At 40.3% G+C, this 22202-nt stretch overlaps 1 protein-coding gene across 1 annotated transcript in view; it reads right to left on the bottom strand.

Moving 5' to 3' along the window:
• Positions 1-7690: 7690 nt before the first annotated feature.
• LOC102687632 (mannosyl-oligosaccharide 1,2-alpha-mannosidase IA) overlaps positions 7691-22202 on the bottom strand; it is a 213800-nt gene continuing 199288 nt past the window's right edge. Inside the window, exons 9-12 of the mRNA XM_069195584.1 lie at positions 21087-21306; positions 15376-15548; positions 12859-12974; positions 7691-9084 (exon numbers count right to left, since the gene is read on the bottom strand). Of these exons, the coding sequence (XP_069051685.1) occupies positions 8925-9084; positions 12859-12974; positions 15376-15548; positions 21087-21306 (669 nt within the window). The 3' untranslated portion in view covers positions 7691-8924. The remainder of the gene's footprint in view (positions 9085-12858; positions 12975-15375; positions 15549-21086; positions 21307-22202) is intronic.

Raw genomic sequence — 22202 nt, 5'->3', positions numbered from 1 at the left:
AAATGGGTCAAGTTTTTCATTAATCCAGATTCAAGTAAACAATTTATTAACCGGTAATTTACTTCATATAATACTTAAAAGCTTTATAAAAACAATAATAATAATGTGCATAATCTCTGTGTTCCTCAAAAGACATGAGTAAAAGTTTTGACAACTTGCATTTAGAAGTGAATATTGGCTTTGTTAAAAGTATATTACAAGCAAGATCACTTTCTCAAACACTGATTAGGTAACACTAAATTCATCCACGCTATAAAAGTACAGTACTTGCATGGCACAGCTCTGACAGCTGTGCAGTGTCAGATAATCCATTAACGCTGAAGGTATTGAAGAAAGATATAAGATGTAAAAAAGGGGTTAACTGATTTCTTTCTGCACAAAGACTTCTTGTAACACAAGACATTCCACGCTTAGGCACCTTTGAGTTATGGCAGGGATGGGACTTAATTGATATGAAATTCCAAGTGCAAGATAAAGACCCTCCTAACTAAGGAAAGATAAAACCGACCATCACAAGTGTTCAAGGTCTTGGAATTGTCCAAACACAGGTGGCCCCCCATTACCATGGTAACAATTTGCGTCAGAAGCGGCTGAAATTTGCTATATAAACTGGAAGTTTCGGACCTATATTTCGAACAATACTTTGGTCTTATTGTTCCTTGCATGCAATAAACTCAGTTGTTTAAACTTCATCTCGGATTCTAGAACTTATTTGTCTGTTACTACAGTATCAAGAGGCTTATCTGTTGTACAGAATTTGAAAACAGTCAGAAAAAGAAGATGAGAAATATTTTCTAAATATTTTCCATTTGGGCATCCATGAGGGAATATTGTCATTCAGTAGGGATAAATTGTAGAAAGTATAAACTTCAATTCATTTCAAACAATATTACAAAAAATAGTCTGCCGTAGTCTAGTGAAAAAACGAAAAAAGCTTGCAAAAAAAAAGCTCCCACAGCTCTTGAAAATAACAGTTATAACAGAGTTGAATCCGATAACATGTACATTTCCATTTCAATAAGCGAGTAAAGCTCATCGCTGTGTGAAAAGTGTGATCAGGGCTTATACTCAAACAATAAACCTAGGACTCCATATTTAGGTGTTGGCTTCTTTGTGTGCCTATATGAAGGAAGATTAACCTGAACTGTATACTGTATAACATGTTTAGTCAGTTAGGATTGCTTTTCTTAGCTAAATTTACCAGTAATACTATTTCACAATACAAAACAACTCTGTACTAATCAGAGTGAAATGTTAATTTAATTAAGCAGTTCTGACAGGAGTTTTTAAGCAGTTTTCGAATGCTTAGAACACCACAGCACCTAAATAAAAGAACCAGCGACAGCCCGAAGATCCTCCAGAAAACCATCCCAACAACAAGACAGAACAAGTGCTTGGAATAGTCACTGGGAAAAGAACTTACAGATGAGAACAGTTTCATCGTCAGCTCGAATTAAATGGAATTTAATGTCATCTAAGACATGCTTCATCAATGATCCCTGATGAATTGTGGCAATAAAGCAAAATAACTCAAATCATGCCTCTACTATGTCTTAAGGTTTATCAGAGCTACTGAAACCTACAGAGCTGCCCATGTAGTGTGCTAAACCTTCTCATAGAATAGGTGTCCTTGGTCTGTATGTTCCATCTGAGGGTTTAGCCTCTCTGCTTTAGGAAAATGTACTTCATTTTAGTTTTAAAAGCATTTCACTCAAGAACAAAACTTCCCTCCATTTTCCAAAAGCACCTCCACTTATTTAATGTGGAACCAGAAAACAGATTTCATTCTTCTTTAAAGTCTGTTATTATAAGCTGCTTGATTTTTTAACCCACGCAAACATAGGGAGACCATACAAACTCCACACACTCCAAGAATTGAACCCACCTACCACAACCCCATATACTGTACGTACTCTTCTACAAATTGCTGGTAAACATCTACTAAACTGACAAGTGTGTCCCAACCCAAATTTTGTCTGGGTAAAAGTACACAACAAGAAAAGACCAGTATGCCCAAACTCCGTAGAATTTAGGAAGAAGAATGACAGTTGTCTGTTGGTGTCTTTTTACATGGTAATGTGCATTGATCCATGACTGATCCTGCTGCACTTACTGAAATTAGAAACTGGCGCTTACTTAAGTGCTACTTTAGTTCTAAAAATACTGAAAGACTTTCACTTCTTCCTTTGTTGTTCTTGCTAGTGTCCTTTCATTGTTCTACACAAAGGCTACCTGTAAAGTAAATATGATGTTTGATCCATATTCCATACCGCCTGTGTTATACAAGAGGTCAGAGGCAGGTCAGAATGCATCACATTAAGCTTGACCTTTGGTGGACATCCACTGACTTGCTGAAGGCTTGCACCACAGAAAAAAGTCACAGACCCCTGCTGAAGCCAGAAGATGACAGCTACTGAGATGTAGAGGCCACTTCTTTCCTTGAAGAGAGCCATGCATCAAAACATCATTATATTTGATCTGACAAAGTTTTTGGAAGGGTGGCAAAATCAATGTGCTCTTTTTTTCCCCGTGTACAGAACATTTCAGCCACACTAAAATCAATATGCAATTTCGAAAGCCAAGCTTTTCTTGTATGCTGGAAAACATCAAAGGGTATTTTGTTTTGTTAATAGGATGTCCAGCCTTTATCTACTGTAATAGACTAGAATGCAGTTCAGGGAGATGAGAGATCAATGCACTGAAGAGCAGAAAAAGAAACACAAACAGTGGCTCATCTTTTCCCACGACAGCGAAAGCTCCGTTTGATTGTTAAAATTACCGACATCATTTCCTGTCAGCTTTAATGCCTGCCTTTCTGCCAGTCAATTAAATTTGCACTTAACGTTCCCCAAACAAACAACAAAGCTGATTCCATTACTGAGTAATTATTTTCTCTCTTTCTGAAAAGTGTTTTTTGTTTTTCTGAGACTGCAGCAGCTGGAACACTATGGTTTATATTTCATTATCATATGAAGGAGAAATCAGAAAATCCTGTTTATTACGGTATTCCTTGCTCATGCAATGGGCCCTAATTAAGATGAACATACTGTACATAGGGAACTAGGCTAATTATATTACTGTCACTGATCAGTTTACAGTTCACTCCTGCATTGCTGGAGCTCTCCTACTCTGTGTCTAACAGCATGAGTGGCAGTCTGCCGTGAATCAGGGCTTGTGAAACGTTACCTGAATTCATTTCAGCCTGTGAAGAAAATAGGTTTTTAAAAAAAAAACAGCCTTGAAAGAGTAGAGTATAAAAGCTTCAGGGATATATTATTAAAGCTCTGAATAATAAAGGAATACTCCTGAATGTATTCACCTCTTACAAGTCACGTTTTGGATTCTATTTAAAAAAAGGTTACTCTTTGGGAGAGGAACATTCAACATGCAGCTTTTTGGAAAATACAAGCGGTTATATACCTGGATTTAAACAATTCCATACAATTTCTTAATTATTTAATTGATTGATGCTGTATTTGCTCAGAAAAATACATACATTCTCACAATATTCTTTAAGTATATAATATATTCTATAATGGTGTTGGGTCAGCACTGCCAACCACTGGACCACAGTCCTGACCTATTTTCATAATTATTATCATCATTAAGTATTAGTCATTATTATAAAATAGTGATTATTATTGTTAATGATTATTATTAATCCCTTTGGATGGGTTCCTGAGTGGCTTAACCAGTAACGTTGTTCATTTTCAGCCCTGTAATTTGGACATCACTGTGCCAAGTGACAAATGAGTCCAATAGGAAGTCGATACATGCACAGATCCTCATTCGCCCTGTGCAATACAGAACTGACCTCAGGTGCTGCCTCTGTGGAGTTTGCATGTTATCCCTGTGTTCGCACGTGTTTGTTCCGTGTTTTATTTTCACTTTCAACAACTTGAAACAATAAGTTAGGAAACACATTCAGGACTGTTTTAGGACGGTGGTTTAAACTGAGCCACAGAACTTATGGGACTGGCTTAGAATAAGGAATAATTCCTTACTTTTATATAGCGCTGTTTTGGACATGCCGCTCAAAATGCTTTTTTACAAGCAATGGGGACTTCCTTCCACCACCACCACCCCCAATGTGCAGCCCCCACCTGCATGTTGCAACGACAGCCAGAGTGTACCTTCCTGGTTGGGATAGGCTCTAGCTCCCCCATGACCCTGAACTGGAGGAAGCAGTTAGAAAATGAATGGATAGAAGGATAAATAATCACTGACCTGTTCACCAGGAAGAGACGGCTGGAGACGTCAGGAGTAGGCCCAGTGATCCTGCAGGTCAGTAGCAGCCGAATAATTGACTGGTCCAGAAAGGCTTTCTGCCAGGCCGACAGATACACTAGTCTACACAAACTCATCCAGATAAAAAGAAGAAACTTCTCATACCGTCTCCTAAGATATTAATATCACACATTACACACATTCTCTAAGGAAAGCTCTGGCTTTTATAAAGGCATTAGAGTTAAAATAGGATCAGCGCCTGGACACACAGGGCTGCTGAGCTTGTCTCTGGCTCCCTGCAGAGTCTGTACATTGGCTTCTGCTGCTCCTGTCAGCGAGGTGAAGCTGACATTGATTAAATGCTGCAAATCCCATAGAAAGGGGGTTAGATTTTGTCAGAAATCACCACAAGCTGAACTCCATAATCAGTAGCTCTACAACACTCCATGCACAGAATGAAAAAATGATAGGTCTAGACCAGTAAGAATGTTGCAACTCTTTTAGACATCACTATTAGGCATCTCTTTGGTGTTTGTCACGATCAAGTGCTTAAAATCAAGGATAGCCAGTTTACAAAGGCTTAACTATATATTATGCTTACAGCTTAACATGCCATGATTTAGTGATGCTTAAAACAAAGTACTGTAATAATTTCATTTATAGTGGTCTGTTCTTTAAAATCGTGATGAAAATTGAGATTTATTATCACATAGGTTGTCACAGTAAAAAGTAACAGTAACAAAAAGCTAAACTGAATTACTAATGGGGTGCTTTGCATTGATATCCTTGGTTAGTGCCACTCTTCCTGGGAGGTAAAATTAACAATAATTTCCTTGTCATAAACACAAATGATTGTACTGTACTGTAAAATAAATAGTACAGTATCCATTGCCCACACTTGCCAGCAAGCTTAAACCAGAGGGTTCTGCACAGTTCATTCATGTTGGACTTCCCAGGGTGGCAAAAAGAAAATTAGATTGGTGGGGTACATGAACGTAGAATTAAAATGTCAAAGTTTGAAAAATCTTTGAAAAATAATGAATATGAAAAAAATGCTCAACCTTCACTTCATCACTTTCTACAATGGAGATATGACGGGGCTGAATTGATCTTTATTAAAAATGATGAAATTCAACCTTTAAAAAGGTCTGAAAGCAGGAAATCAAAGCTTGAACACTCAAGATTAGTATTGTCCATCAAGAAGTCTTATGATGATGATGATTTTGCATACTGAAATCACTGATAGCAATATTCAATTCTTAGTTTTCCATAAAACACACTAGTTTTTAAGCCACCGCCAGGAACATTCCATTGCAAAAGTATTCCAGACAAAAATGTAGTTGCAACTAACTAAAGCCAGAAGTGTGCTGCATATTATAGACAACATTTGTATCCGTAAAGGACACCCATTTTATTGAGCCTTTAAGTTGAATAGATGGATAGGAGTGTGTGAAAGACACTTTGCATCACTGCACTAAGAGAAAATGTCCTGTGTTTCCTTCTAAATAAAACTCCCTCCTTCCTCCTCCACCACCCAGACGCCAGTACAGAATCTGGTAGATACTTTCACTGTTAATTAACCTTCTCGGAAACCAGGGCGTGTCCTTTTTGCAAGAGTTGCTGTCTTTCATCTGGAAAGTTTCCAGGAAAATCATACCCGTTCTCCCGTGACGTTCCCCAAGCATATTTCCTTACTTTGCTGCTGTTCAGCCATTCTGATTTAACTCCTGCCTCTTTCTGTTTCAGGTGTTAAAGAGTAATTCCCATGTTGCTACTTTGTTTTCCTTATAAGAAAAAAATCTGGAGTGGGAGTGTTATTCACATCTAATTGCTCTTGTCGTTTTAGGGGTTGAAGGTATTGAAAGACTTGAATGAAAGTGACATTTTACCCAAGTGCACAGGGACCTAGAGGAAAACAAATGGCTGTTTGAATAGCAGACGGGGCATAGCTGATGTATTGAGATAAAGCTGTTTTCTTTCGGTAATTAAGGAATTGTAGTAACACAATAACCCCTGGAAATCCCCCATTGAAGAACATAAGTTTGCTAACTGCTCCTGTGCTTACAGAACATGTTGAGACTGAATGGATTTCTGGACCCAGAAATGACAAGGAGCAAATTGACTGATTTAACAATATGGTTTTCTCTCTTTTACTAACAAAGATTTCTTTCGATTGATCTGTGTGGACAGCCCAATCAATGTTATTGACGACCGGTGAAAAATAAATCTATGCAAATGAAGACAATTCATTAATTAACAGAAGAGCACACTGCCTGGATAACTGCCAAAAAAGATTCTTTCAACATAAATTTGACTAATTTTATTATGCAAGACTTTTTTTTATTATGAAACTGCCTCGCAGCATTTAAAAGCAGCGACCGTTTAAGAAACCACCACTGCTTACTTAACACATTAACTTTAATTTAGCGGGAACTTTCACTGTGCATCAATGCGTCAGCCTAATATAAGTACAGTGTGCAACCTTACAAAACAAAACAGAAACAAGCTGCCCAGTTCTCAAGGTTCCTTGGTGCAACCAGGCAAGAATCAGAGGTGTCTGTTGTGATCGTTTGGTTCTGTTATCAGAAAAATTAAAAATGAATAACGCTGGTTTACAAAACCCATTTAAAACAAAGCTTGACCTCCTCTCTAATTCTAGTCCACTTCCAACTCCCTGTATAAAAATATCATGGCTTCTTATGGACTCACTTGAGCGATTTGCTTCACCTCCCTCATCTTTGCCCTGGCAGAAGCACCCTGTCTCACCCTTTATCAGATGAGGGAACCCCTATCCTACTCTTCTCAGCCAGGTGAGTCACCCCAAAACAGCTCACTATTTGAATCAGGCCTCTTCTCCACCTTAATCAGGAACTAACCAAACAATGGAAAACTGAAAAGAGATGAAAAGAGGTCCTTCCATCAGAGGTGGAAGATCTTCCATTACAGGCTCTACTTAAAAAACAAAACTTTCCAAACAGATCATTCAAGTGGTAAGGCATTAAAATGGCTGGAGCAAGTATCCAAATCAGGAATAAAAACAATAAACTCCTCCTCCATTAATTAAAATGGGCAGCAACTTTTAACACACATAAAAAAGAAATTGCAGCTTGTACTAAATTAAAACAGCAAGCCTCCACCCAGTATGCAGATTACAAACTGTGAGATGGCTGTTCTTAAAGATAGAAAAAACAGGTTTCTTGCAAATTAAGTCACTTCACAGGACACAGGATAATTTGTGATAGGTGGGCGAGTTAAAGTGATTTGTTCCAAGTATTAGTAAGGTAAATAGGTTGCTTTGAGACACTTACAAACACTGTTTGTTTAGCACCATGCTAGTTTACTGTACAGAACTGCAGCAGAGGGAGCAATATCGAGCCCTGCTGGTCCATCTTCAACAGTTTTTCATAGTTGGACCCCAACACAGAAAACCACACGCACAAAGAACAGAAGCACAGAGTCGGGATTTGAAATGTACAAAGTTGCACAAGCCTTTTTACCGGCATTTTCAAAATTTCAACAAAGTATGTGAGGCAAAACAGGTCAAATTAACAACAGAATCCGAAAAAGAACCATCTTGTTCTGTTTTACATAAGCACCTGAGAGAAAAGCAACAAAAAAAAAATACACTGAACAGGAATGCGAAGTCACAGTAAATAGAACACAGAGGCACTGCGGCCTCCCTCCTCAAGGGTCAACAAAGTCAGCTGTAAAATTACTGCTGCCAAAACAGCAACTCATCTAAAAAAAGCTGGTTGCGCTTCATACCTGATAATTATGTCTTCCTGTTTGCGATTCAGTGAGCTTGCCTAGCAAGGATGCTGCTCGTGTGCCAAAATTTCACTTGGTGCTCTTCCGCGTGGTGGAAACTTTTTAATTACTTGTCACTAGTCAAGTTTCTTTATAATGAAAGTCCGCAGTCTGCAGCCAGTCTGCACCCAGTGACAGGATGTCTTAAATGCTCGGCAGTTAGTGGCAGGCTAAGTTGCACTGCTGAGCCAAACGAGAAGAGCATAATTAATGAAGCAAGGGGAAAAAAAAAAGAATATAAACAAACTGTACAAAGGCCCTTTTACTTATCCTGTCTTCCAAAAGAGGGTTATTTATTACAGATGTATCTGAGGAAACACAGTAAAAATGTTTTAAAAAGTCCAGGAGAATTATATACTTTGAATATATAGCTCGAGTTCATTAATATCATATTCCACCAGTCAGATAAATGTGCTATACCTACGATCTCTAAAAGCCAAATAAAAGTTGAAAAAAGGGAAAGGATCACAAAGCTGTAAGGGAGGTACAGTATGGGCAAAAAGTAAAACAATGAAAAAATATCCTTTGGTCAAATCAACACAAAGAAAATACCATACATATATATGCGTGCGCACACACATATACTGTATAATGTATAACTAAGCAAGTGATCATAAGTAGCTCAGTGGTTTTTGATTTCACAATATGGCCCAAAACTCAGCAGCCCCTGTTTGTGGCCACTAGTTTTCCTCATAGAGGAAAGAATGCGAGAGAGAAAGTGCTCTTAACATTGTCTGATTGTCCACGGAAACGCTGGCGTCCTTCACAGTGGACAGCCGGCTCACAAAATACAATCACAGCATAATGACGAAATCCTTTACTGGAAAGGAAATGAAATCTCAACCCAGTGGAGTGGCTGAAGGCTCGTCTCCTCCAGCAAGGGGGGTGTGCTATTGCTCCTTCTGCTGCTGCCCCCACGCCTGGGACTCGCTGTCCCTGTCTCCTGTCATGCACTGGCGTCGGACCACGGGCAGAGGGTGGGCTTCAGTGTTGAACACCCAGTCCTCTAGCGGGAGGAGGCTGTCATCAGAAAACAGCAGGTACAGATACCTGCAACGGGAAGGAGAAAGATAAAGACTAAGCGTGTTGATACATTCCACCCTGCCAATGTCATTTTTATTTTAAATAAAATAATTAGCAGCCATATCGCCTTGTAGCTCACAACTGGCAACCCACTGAAGCTACGCAGGTATGAGCCTGGTCAGTACCTGGATGGGAGACCTCCTGGGAAAAACTAAGGTTGCTACAGGAAGAAGTGTTAGTGGGGCCAGCAGGGGGCTCTCACCCTGTGGTCTGTGTGTGTCTTAATACCCCAGTATAGTGGCGGGGAGATGTGCCATCCTTTGGATGAGATGTAAATCTGAGGTCCTGACTCTCTGTGGTCATTAAAATCCCAGGGTGTTTCTCAAAAAGAATAGGGGTGTTACCCCAGCGTCCTGACCATATTTCCCATTGGCCTTTACCAATCATGGCCTCCTAATAATCCCTATGCTGTATATGAACTGGATTCATGACTAAGTTCTCCTCCCCACTGATAGCTGGTGTGTGGTGAGTGTATCGGTGCACTATGGCTGCCGTTGCATCATCCAGGTGGATGCTGCACATTGGTGGTGGTGTAGGGGAGACCCCATTACCTGTAAAGTGCTTTGAGTGGCATGTCCAGAAAAGGGCTATACAAGTGTAAGCAATTATTAATTATAAATCACAGTTTTGCCCGATCCTTTTGCACTGTTGTCTGGAATCACCAACTATTTACCAGCTCAACTTGCTACAAAGCTGCCACATTGGCTTCTGCCAGGAGAAAAAAGCCCTGCAAAAGGTTTGTTCTTCATGTTTTCTGCTCTGATTCCCTCAGTGAGCCCCATAGCACTGCCAGCAGAGCTCTGGCGTCTGAGGGAGTACAGCTTCAATCCTCTCCAATAGCACTGCCAGCCGGGACACACCCAAACAGCCACAGGGGTCACCACTGAGAAACAACCTGAGGGAGCCCAGGCAATCATCCAGCTTTTGCAAAACCCTGTAAAGTTCAAACGAACGTGCCCTGCCTTTACTACACAATTAAGAGACTGATCAGGGCACAACATCACACAACTCCAACTCAGATTGTCAGTCTGCTCAATTACATTCTCTTAGAGCTATAATGATCAACCCTTCATCCACAACATGCACAGTAATTCACAGAAGTGCTGTTTTCTCTAGCGCATTTAATAAAATAGGCACAATTTAGATGACTCGAGTTTTTACAACGACCTAATTTAAGATATGAATCACTTTTGCTTACATTTTTTAGGAAAGTTCATCACCTCAGAAATTGTTGGGTGAACATACTGTACAGTAATCTTACATGTAACACGTGAAAAACTTATGATACACCATGAACTACCTCCAAATCTGTCACTGGCAGACTCCCAGGTCTGACCTTTTTCAGGTTAGCCTTGAGGAGGCTGGAACAGTATATGTGAAATCATACATTCGTGTTGCTACATGGTCTTCACAACCCTTTTTCAAATCTACAGAGAATCTCTGGATAAAAAAGAAAATCTCCCCCTTTTAATCAACCGCAAATCGTGAAACCAAACTGCTGACTACTGCTCTTTTTATATGACAGACGTGCGATCACATACTGCTGCCAGAGATGCACACAAAGATGTGAAAGTGCTCCAGAGATTCAACAGCAGACTTCCCATTGCCCCCACATGTGAAAACACCAGGTGAGTGGATGATTGTTAAAAATTGTTAAAAATAGTTCACTCAGCTTTCTTGACATCTCTCAGTCACAATTCACAGCAAACGTGATTTCTTACTATCTGAGCAAGCAAACTACACTGTAGTTTTAGAATAGTGGTATTCATAAAATAATGAATTTTCAAAATTCCTCAGCCTTGGGACTCTAGAGAGAGCACTGTTGCCATGGAAATTACTTAACACACCAAGCCCAAAACGGAGCAGCCTCAAACACAGCAGTGGCTAGCATTACAGCTTTTTGTACAAGAATGGGACATAGATCACAAGCGTAGAAGCATTGTGGGAAACCTGGAAGATTACACTAGTTATTACCACGGTTTTGACACCCTTTTCATAGATGGGCACTACAGTACAGTTTCTATTTTTCTGGTTAGTCTTCTGGGTCTTTCCCCTGTATGAAGAGACTACCGGAAGAGATTTGTTTAAGACACCACTTAAATCCTGGAGTACCACTGTTAAAATGTCATCAGGCCCTGAGGATTTGTATTGTGGATCTTATATGCTAATACAATTTAATACAGAACTTTGTCTTTTCATAGTCTGTGTCATGTTATATGTTTCTTCCCTAGTGAACATCTGAGTGAAATACACATTTAATACTTCCCTGTCATCCACTAGAAATTCCTCATCTTTGTCTGAGACATTTATTTAATCTTTTCTATTTTTTGCCATTCCAATACTGAAAAACATGTATTTTAGTCTCCTCTGCAATATTTGTCTCTCTCCGTCTATTTCCTCTTTTAGACTTTTGTTGGTGTTTATTATATCCCTTTCTGTCTTCTGGAACTGGATTGCTTTTGTCTAGAACTATGCTGTTTTAGTTTTCTTCTTTCCCAACAAAAGTTTACAACATTACCGCTGTTTTCAATGCTGATATTCAGGGAACATGTTTAATAAACCAGGTCTGAAAAAAAAAGCTCAGATAAATGTTTGTCATTGCTGGTCACAAAGAAACTTGCCTTAACTTTTTAAAGAAATGAACAAAAGGGTTGTGCTGAGGGATTCACACCAGGAGGAGAAAAGCAATATGATATCAGAATCCATTGCAAGGCTTAAGAGTTCTTAAAACTACTGGAGCACTGGGTGCTTTCCTCAGTCCTTTCAGCTCTATTAAATCTGACACACCATCACAGAGAAGATGGCTCAAATCACTGGAGAGCTGAGAAGAAAATCCCTTTCAGAAAACCGTCTTCTCTTTTTAGGCTTCACAAGCACTAAATTCTCAATGGTAAGGCATTGCTACAATGGTGGGTCGACTAATTCCCTTTCCTGGGCTCTTGTCTGCTTAATTGGTCTCTTTATTTCATTAACTGTAGAAAAAATGAAGACTTCTGCCCAGGCCTGATAAACAAAGTCTTAAAGCTATTGTACCATGAAGCATCTGTGCAAGTCACTAGCTTTAAAAGTTGACACCACTAAGCACATGTAAGTGCAGGCGTTGGAATAGAAATATTTTGGTTATCTGTGCGCTTTGAAATGGGATGACAGACAGTTTAGTTGTGTCGAGTGCTGACAAAAAAGCGATGAGATTTGGACCTGGGGAGGGGTGAGGCTGGGGGGAGGACAACATTTTTGCTAACAAATTAATTCAAGGAGCAAAAGTCTCGCATGTTACCGTTTCTCAAGCAGATTTGAGGAATTCCTATAAATTACACATTTCCAAAGGAGATGTGCAAATATCTGTGGAAAACCAGATGTAATATATGGAAAGAATAATCACATATTGAGTGAGTTTACGATTCAGAGCAATGTAACAATCTTTGGGTCAGAAATTATAAGGGGCCCATATACAGTATTTTACTACACTGGGATCTGGCATGCATTTGTTGTAACGTGACGACAACCTATCATCCACATTAGCCACAAAAAACACAACACTCTTGATGCAGCAAGGCACAACTTGAACTGACTGAGGGAGAAAGAGGGAGAGACAGAAACAGCGAGAGACACAGGCATACGGAGATGAAGAGAGAGCGAGCAAGAGAGAACTGTTGTAGTGTACATCTCAATTTGCTGTAACATGCTCTGCAGACGGGGGAAAAAGCTGCCATTCCAAAAGCTGATCGGACTGGTGCTTACTTCAAGGTTTCTGCTAAAAAGAAACTCTGTTGCATGTTGTCGTGGACAGGCGTACTAGTGTAGACATCTCTGATGCCAGAAAACCCTGCTTCCACTCGACAATGTTTCTCGAGCGCCTGAGGGAGTAAGAAAAATAGGAAATTTAAGACACACAGGAGCAAATTCATAAAGAATTTTTAGCTCTACACTTCTATAAAACTGGTCTATAGCCTGGGGACTGTTAAATTAGCATATTGAGAATCTTACATTGTACTAATACAGTGAAAGGTTATTGGGTTATCATCTGAACAATCTCAAGTTGCTTAAAATTAGCCTAGTCGGATGTGGTCATCTCGTATTGTTTCAACAGTGATTCACTGGAAGAGTAATATAACAAAATTTACAACATAAATTACATTAAAATAATTTGAATGTACAAATAGAGGATTCAATTCAAAGCACATTAAATTCTTTATATACTGTAGGTACCCTGAGGTTGTAAGATGCCACACAATTCAAAATAAGACATTCTTGGATGGATGCTCTCAATTTGCAATATACTTTTTTGGATTGTATTTTCTACAAAATGCTGCTAATAGCTTTGTAGACCTCAACAACTTATCGGATCGCTTATCGGCTGGGACTAAAGGAGGAACATTTGTCTGCCGGTGCATTGGGCTGCTATCTGTGTGCTGTTAATAAACACACAAGACCGCCGCTGCAAGCGAGCCTGTCTGATTAACATGCAGGCTGAACAGGAATGACTAACACATTATTATCCAGTAATGGCAAACATGACGCTCGCAGAGTGTAATTAACAAAGCAAGATATTAGCTCTGAAAAAGTGCAATGTGATGTCTGTTCTCTCCACCCCACTCCTAATAAAGTGTGCAAACATCTGTGCAGGCAAGTGCACTTTCATTCACAAGACTTAATTCTTTCCCCGAAATTGCTTGTGCAGGAACAAAAGCACATGAAGTGCGCAGATCAGCCCAGTGTTCTTGGACAAAAAAAAAAAATATTTTTTTATCTCTTTGATCTCTTTTTCCTACCAAAATAAGGCATTTGACAACCAGAAAAACGATCTTAATTGATTTTTTGTCTTTATTAAGTCTGTCCTTTTAAACCTCCTAAAGTTTAAACCTATAGACAATTTAGGAGTTTGAGCTGAACACGTGCAGCATTCAGACGTTCTAGTTCACTCTTGTTATGAGAGTTTCTCAGTCCCCCTTCTATGGAAAGGAAATAAAACCGTCTCCCTTCCCCAGCCCATACAACCAACAAATTCCTGTATGATTCCACTACAAAATCACTATTGTACTGAAATCCTGTAGGATTTTCTAATCCACATTTCTTACAGATCCCTTCAGGGACTCTTCTGGTAATTATATTCTCTTTTCCAGTGAAAGTAGGGATTTCCAAAGGATCTCTATAGAATCCCAGAAGAGCACAGAAGTACCACACCTGAAGAAGGCTCCACGGCCGAAACGTTGTGTTCTCTTTCTTCTTTTTTTCAGCATGGAATAAACCTATTACTTGTTCCTTTGCAGCCTACACATGCTGACGCAGCTACCCACCTGAACTACTACCGAGCACAGAAGTATACTTGTAAGGGTTTTGGTCTTAAAATGTTAGAATGGAACTATATCTTTAATCAGAGTTGGAAACAAACCTGTTTTTCAACTTTCACTTTTAAGAGTGAGCTGTAGGCTGGTGTAGTAAACCCATCTCCCCTTTGGAATCTTCCTGCAAAATGCTCGCCTTTCCCAAGATACAAATTGCAAGCTCCAAGACTTCATCTGAGTTTCATTAATGTACACAAGCAAAAGCAATTAACTTTAGGGCAGGGATCGACCTTTGAGAGGCTAGGTGACTTAACACTAAACGAGAATCAGACCTCTCTTAAAAGGTCAGTGCAAAATGTCCTGAGTGTACATGCATCCATTTATCTAAGTGCTTTATCCAATACCATATCACGGCGGACCCAGAGCCTATCCCAGCAAGCAACAGGCACAAGGCAGGATACACCCTTGATGGGACAGCAGTCCAACCGCAGGGCAGACATAGACAAAAACACACATACACTCACACCTGGGCTAATTTCCAGAAGCCAGTTATTCTACCAGTATGTTTCTGTGGGAGGAAACTGGAGCAACTAGAGGAAACCCACAAAAACATGGTAAGAACATCCAAACTTCACGCAGACAGCGTTCCAGGAATGGAACCAAATGCCCTAGTGTTGCAAGGCAACAAAACTATTGCACCATTGTGCCACCCTGTTCTGAGTGTGAACAACACAATTAACGTTCTGGTCCAAAAGTTATGTTAGTGGTGATATAAAAAAGCAACATGTATTTTTGGTGATTCAGTGACATGAGATAAGTACCTGGGTTATAAATATAAGGTAAGGGTAGACCTGAGGATTTTGGCTAATGTACATGTACAAGGATTCAATATCTGTAACCTGTAACCTTTTAGTTAAGAGCCCAGTGGCCCAGCTGCCCCCAGGTACCAGATTCACATGGTCCAGTGTCTTACCTGTACAGCCTCCCAGCCCCACTGCCTGTACTTCAAGTCGTGTGTCAGCCTCCACATGTACATATAGCTCTCCACCACCTCGGGGCGCAGGATGTAGTATCTGTCACTGAGCCGTGTGGCCATGGCCTCAGAACCGCTGTCAAATCTGAACGCCTCCGGGCCGAGCTTCGTGGCTGGAACACAGAAAACACGCTCATGAGACACCTCATTCACATCCATGCCAGAGACACAACAGGATGTAACAGCAATTAAGAACCATCGAGTCTGGTTAACGAGCAGGAAAACTGTGTTTCCAGAGAAAGATAAAGCTGCTCTTTTGTAGCGATATGTCATAAGGACGTAAGTTACAAACAAGAGGAGGTCATTCAGCCTAACCGGCCCCGTCCCGCATGGTAGATAGTAGTTAATTGATCCAAGAATCACATCAAGCCATTTCTTGGAAGAAACCGGAGTATTGACTTCAACCACATGCCTGGGTAGTTTGTCCCACTCCCCTTAGGACGTGTACTGCATAACCAGTCTTGAGAACAATACAGAACACCACATTTTGTATAAAGTACTCAAGTCGCTTATTATACATTTGATTAGACAGGGTTATTGCAGGCACATCCTATCGAAATTTAGTTAGAGCAGCTAATGGCGTAGTATAATTGCTTTTCTTACACCACTGTTGTATCTAGCTTGGTTTGAAATGTACACATCTATGATGGCTTGTAGAAATCCAGAATGCTGATTTTGTTTTTGAGCTAGAAGCTTTTAAAAATTTTAAAGTACTTTTTTCAACAGGTAGAAAACGGGTACTTATTCTGCTCAAATATACAGTCTGTGCAACAAAACAGCGCACACATTTGATCTGTTGAAGGAAGAAAACCTATGTCATTATTATCAAAAAAACTAAGCAATGCTTAAAATATCCACCATTCGGAACAAGCAATTGTTGTGTCATGCTTATTTGAACCTGTCAAATTAAAGCGCTTTCTGCTTGCTTCAGTAATATCTCTGTCGAGGCTGCTCGCTTTACCATGACAGGGCTATGTGCAGGACAGGCATAATTGTGATCCATTAAAAATACCCATCAGGAATTCTAGCTATAGCACCTCTTGAGCTGATCAGGTTCCTATCTCAAGTAGTACTGATGGACTGGATTGGCATTTTCTGCGGTGACTTCTGCGGCTAGTAACAGGGACGCAGTAAAACACTTCCAGTCAAATTCTGTCTATAGACAATTTTACAAACTGTGAAACAGGGGGAATCCAGAGAGTAAGAAGCTGCAATTTTCCACTCTAATCATAGTGTCAGATCCAAGTTCTGCTGGGAAAAGGGACATAAAGAGAGAACAGTTTTGAGTTTTATTGGCTTAAGGAGGAAACTAGTTCTTCATGCAACACACACATTCACAGATAGCCAATTATTCCCTGTAAGGGTCAGGGTGACCTAAAATCTTTTCCAAGCATACAGTAACTTCCCAGGACCTTTGCATGGGACGCCGATCCATAATGTGGAACACACACAACTCAGAGATACCAAACAAGCTGGCCAGCATGTTTTTGGAAGGTATATGGAAATCAGAGCACTTGGACAAAGGCCACATTAGTTTGGGGAAAATATGCAAACTATACAAAGCAAGTCCAGATTGTCACCTAGAGAGTCTGTCTAGAGCAGCCCTCTGCTATACTGCTGTACCGCTTGTGAGATCCGTTTTCTTTGGGTTGACAGCAGTTTCTCATCCTGGCAAGGATCACATTCCCTCTCATTGCGTCCTCTCCTTTCTTGCTTAGTAGATATCTGATTTCGAGACCGAATAATTGCTCTTCCTCAGATGGGTGGATCAATGTGTTTGTTCAGTATGTCGGTGTTAATAGACTGGAGAATCAACAAGCCGACACACAGAAAGCAGCACAGATCTCTTTTCTCTGACACTTCCTCCGTGTCTCTCTACCAAGCAGCAGACACAAGGAACAAGGACTTTCCAACTGTACAGCACAGGAGATTCCAAGGCTGTAGCCTCCAGACTTATACAGGTCCTCTACTCCAGTTCAACAGTATCAGTCAGTCATTAGGAATACAGTGTAACCATATTTAGTCCAGTATTCAGTATTCTAGCCTTAAATGTTCTCTTACTGTCTATTACTACTACAGATATACTACATTTAATTCTATCGTTACTAGTTTTCATTACAACAATAATGAAGATAATAGAATACTTCTATAAAATCATATTCCACTATCTTGATGCCTTTTGTGTAGCCAAAAAGAACAATAGTTCTATAAAAAAAAACAATTTGAGATTCAATAAATTGGATTATGAGTTTTGTGGTTTCGATCACACTATTTGATTTCTGTGAGAAGCATTAATTTGTCCACAGCCTTCCTCGGATTCAGAGAGCCAACCTCCTGTACTTCAGTCAGGAGCTGGAAAGTACAGTATTTGTCTTGCACTTCACAGCCTCAAACAATTAATTATCAAGAATAGGTGATTAACAATCCTCTGTTATTGCAAAACTACATATTTTTGTTTTCCTTTTTCCTTGGGTTTCAACACTATTTTCTCAGACAACCCCGAACCTCATCAAACAGTAAAGCCATTAAACTTCAATTCGCTCATCCTAATTTCTTAAGGCCTGGAATTTATCTAAGATCAAATAAAATGGGCGTGTGTTCAGTTTAATAATTGGAACAAAAATCAGAAAATCCTTCAGCCCCCACGGAACAGTATTCCGTCACTAAAATATTTCTCTCTTAATCAGTTAATTGCTTTAAAAATGTTCTCCTACTGTTTAAATAACAGGTAATTTAGAATGACCTACTGTATAATATCTGGACTGGGGCTCTCCAGGATCACATTTGGAGATCCATGCTGTGGAGCTCCTGTTGTTCACTATTGCTCTTCTTTAGTAAAATGTACTTGGACAGTACTCATGATCATGGCCTGAATCCAGCAGCTGATGAAATGAGTGAAACAAAAGGTACTTTTCCCCCTTACAAATGTGTCTGAACAGTCACTTAGCGCCACATAGTAAAATCAAGAACATTTTAACAAAAAGTGAAACCACAGGTACTGACAAGTCTTTCCGATAACAAAAGGTTCATTTTTTCAATATCTCTGCATTTTTTATGATATCGTGGTGATAAGAAGATGAACGCGTCCCTTCACCGCAAAAAAAATGTAGTGTGCCCTCACAGTTTGCTTTCTGAAGGGTTGGTGAGGAAACAGATTTGATGAAGCTACAAATGTTTTGGCCCTTTTTCCTCTGCAGACTGAAGGAGGGTCTTAGACAAGGGCAAATGCTGTTTGCTTTTTTGATCAGTGCCAGGCGCCTGATCCTCTGCAATTGAGCAAGAAGGCACTATCCTCCAGGTCAGGTAAATAATACAGCAAAAGCATCTGATGAACTTCAAAATGAAAACAGAACTAACTTACTGCACAGGATTAAGGACACGACTTTTACTTTGAACAAAATGCAGCTCCCTCCTTCCTCATCCTGTAGGCCACCATTATCCTTTTATTTCAATCTTCAGAGTGGAAGCTGGGGTAGTTAACGGGCGCCACTTAGCAAGCGATTCCTTTTCCAAGAGGCATATTGCAGGTGATTGCCATCAAAGTTACAGCATGCACATCTGTGATGCCACCATAAAAATATGAAGATGAGATGAAGTGATAATGCTAATTCTGAAATGGAGCTGTTTAATGGATAACTGTCCCCTTCCCCTCCAAATTCCTAATTGGTACCTGAGCTCCTAACATTGATTAGATTTTCTCCATTCATATGGAAAAATCTTCCATTTTGAAGGAAGAGAACAGAAATGTCAATTTGCTCTGTAGCAGGCTTCAAATACTTTGGGATAATGCTACTGTATGTCTGCAATGAAGCCCCTTCTGCAGATTCAATAGAGTTGAATTAAAACCCGAGCGGATTGCTGTGCATGAAACCTGCAGAGATAGATTTCTGGCACAGTGTCAGCGAAAGCTCTCTCTTTTGTAATTTCCACTCGTAAACTCAAACATAACCCTAACCTCAATGCTAACCCGACTTTTCTCCTAACCCTAACACTAGAGTGACATTACAACGGACTTGAGATGTGCAGGCTGCAGCAGATAAGAGGAAAGCCAGGAAAGCCGGACATATTGGGCACCCTGCCAATGCACACCTCTAAATCATATTTCCTTATACACTGAATATAAAATCGAGACATACTACTCAGGCTCAAGAGTGTCCAGGCGAGCAACAAGAGAGGCAATAAAATTAAGATGCAAATACGTACTGTAAGAGGGAGATAAGTCAGGGTCAGACAGAGTAAATTTTTTTTTTAACAAGAACCAAAACGGATGAAAAAAGGACCTAATTTAAAAATCCGAGGTAAAAGAGGGGAATGAGGCGCCACACGCTCTGACTGACTTGATCGTAACACAGATTTATACCTGCAGGATTTAGAATCCAGTTGAGATGTCAAATAAGTGTTTGAGATTAATTTTAACAGATGCTGGTAAAGGGCAATTCAAAAGCCTGAAGAGTCTACAGGTAATATACAGAGCCCTGGCACAATAAAACGAACATCCCACAGAAACAATGAGCGGCACAATCAATCAGCTTTCACACCGCTCTTCCCATGGAAAATAAACAACAGTCATCTGCATCCAGCACTGCATAAGGCTGCAGGCTAAGCAACAGAAAATCATTTGTGCATGCTCCTTTTTGTGGTTGGTGTTGTGTCCCAGAGCTCTACACAAAGTGCATAAAAAGGTCATTGAAAATAGAAAATAGTACTTAGAGCTACAGGCACAACTGAAAAAGAATTGTTAAGAGGGAGACAGAAAAGATACTTCAAAGGAGGCAAATAACTTTTCCAGTTCTATAACAGTAAACAATAAATATAGGAGTAAACAGGTTATAAGATAATAGATTCTTAATACTAGAAGATAAAGCTAAGAACCATGACCAGGAGATGGTGGGTTAGACAGCCTCTCACTGGGCCGATGTGAGTAGCAGTGTGCCACAGGGATTCATTTCAAGCTCACTGCTTGTCCTGATACATATTAACAATCTTGATACTGGTATAGTTGGCAAAGAAGTCCAATTTGATGGTGATAAAAAATAAGGGGAGTGGTAAACAGAAATAGCTTGAAGGGAGTCACAATAACACTAGACAAAATCTTGGACTGAGCCACAGAGCTGCGGGAAATTAAACACAAATGGAGTCTGGATTATTCTAAGTCTCAATAAGACCTAGAAGCAATACATAAGCAAACTGAATTCTTGGGAATAGAACAAAAAACAATCCAGGGAAGATATGCTAAAACTTTCCAATGCTCTAGTAAGACCTAATGTACAGTATACTGCAGCGTGGTGTTCAGTTTTGAACAGGCACAACCGAGGGGACTGCTTCACACTCAGTGGTTAAACGAAGACCCTGGGATCACAGTTGGCAACCTAAGAGGAATTCATTTAGGAACACTTCTTTACTCCAAGAGTGGTGGGTGGCTGGAACAGACGTCTCAGCCAGCTGTGTGAGGCCCAAACTCTGACCACCTTTAAGAAACAGCTGGTCAATATTTAAGTCTCATTCCAAACAACCAAAACAAGCAAGACAGGCCAAATGGGCCCCTCTCTCTCTTGCAGGTCTTCCTCATGTTCTAAGTCAGGGCTGTTTCAATTTATTAGGACCACCTCTACCATGGGTAGAGCAGGCGCAGGGCCAGTCTGTGCACCTACTTGACCGCGTGTAGGACTCGTGGCAGGTGTGCGTGATCTCTCCAGCAAGGTCCATATAGTGCTGGTGCTTCTCCGCCTCTCCGTCTTCCGCTCCTATGGCGATCATCCCGCCGGAGAAACATGCCAGGTGACCCATCTTGTGGTCCAGGATCCCCCCTCTCCATTCTGCAAAATAGGTGAGGCCTCCTGGAGACTTCTGCACCAGATTGGTTTCTATAGCCTGCAATAAGAAACAAGCTCTTTAGGGAATTCTTTACCATCATTTGTCTCCAGGCCTTTGATAGCCACTATTACTGCGATCTGGGAGAGGGAGATTAGAAAGACCTTTGAAATACTTGGGGGTTTGCAACATCACAGGCACACATTTATGTTATTTTGGGTTTTTCTTTGGTTGTGTGTGATAAGAGCTCAGGCAAATTAAAATGCAGCACACCTCCCATGACATGCACTGTAAGATTTCAAATGCAAAGAAGAAAAAAAAAGTCAAATAAGCCTCTACAAAGTTTTGTTCCATTCAAAAGCTTTAGTTTATTAGACACTAGAGGACCTGTCTCTAGTTTAAAAAAAAAGTGAAGGGCTTTGATCACAGGTTTTGTTTTTCGCCTGCTTTTGTTTTTTGCACACAGAAATGGAAACAGCCCGAGACAGGAAGGGATTCAATAACCTGTGAGACAGAAGAGGTTATCTGCCTCTTTCAATGATCAGCTTTCACTCTCGGGCTTTTCTGCAACAGCTGTTGCCATGTTGGTGAACTTGGTTGACCTCCTGCAGTAGCTGTCTGAGCTTTTGTCTGCCCCTACTGGGTAATTGGTGCTCTTAACTGATATACTCCATGCTTTCCCTGCTGTGGTCGATGCCCTTTGTCGAGAAGCAAAGGGCTCCAGTCTGCACAGAGCAGGGCTACAGCTGTTGAGCCATGCCCGTCTCTTTCACTTGCGGTACAGTGCAGCAGATCTCATCAAATCCATTGCAGAGATGCCAATTGTCGTGTTGTGCAAGGTTAAGGGGAAAACGTGATTCTGTGGGAATGTTTTGAATGAAAGTACAAGGCCTGTTTATAGCTGAAGAAAAGAGCCACTGATAAGTCTTTGCATCTCAGCTGTTGCACAGGCTCAA

The sequence above is a fragment of the Lepisosteus oculatus genome, chromosome 11, assembly GCF_040954835.1.
Source record: "Lepisosteus oculatus isolate fLepOcu1 chromosome 11, fLepOcu1.hap2, whole genome shotgun sequence".
NCBI classification, from domain to species: Eukaryota; Metazoa; Chordata; class Actinopteri; order Semionotiformes; family Lepisosteidae; genus Lepisosteus; species Lepisosteus oculatus.
This window is presented reverse-complemented; position numbering and strand designations above follow the sequence as displayed.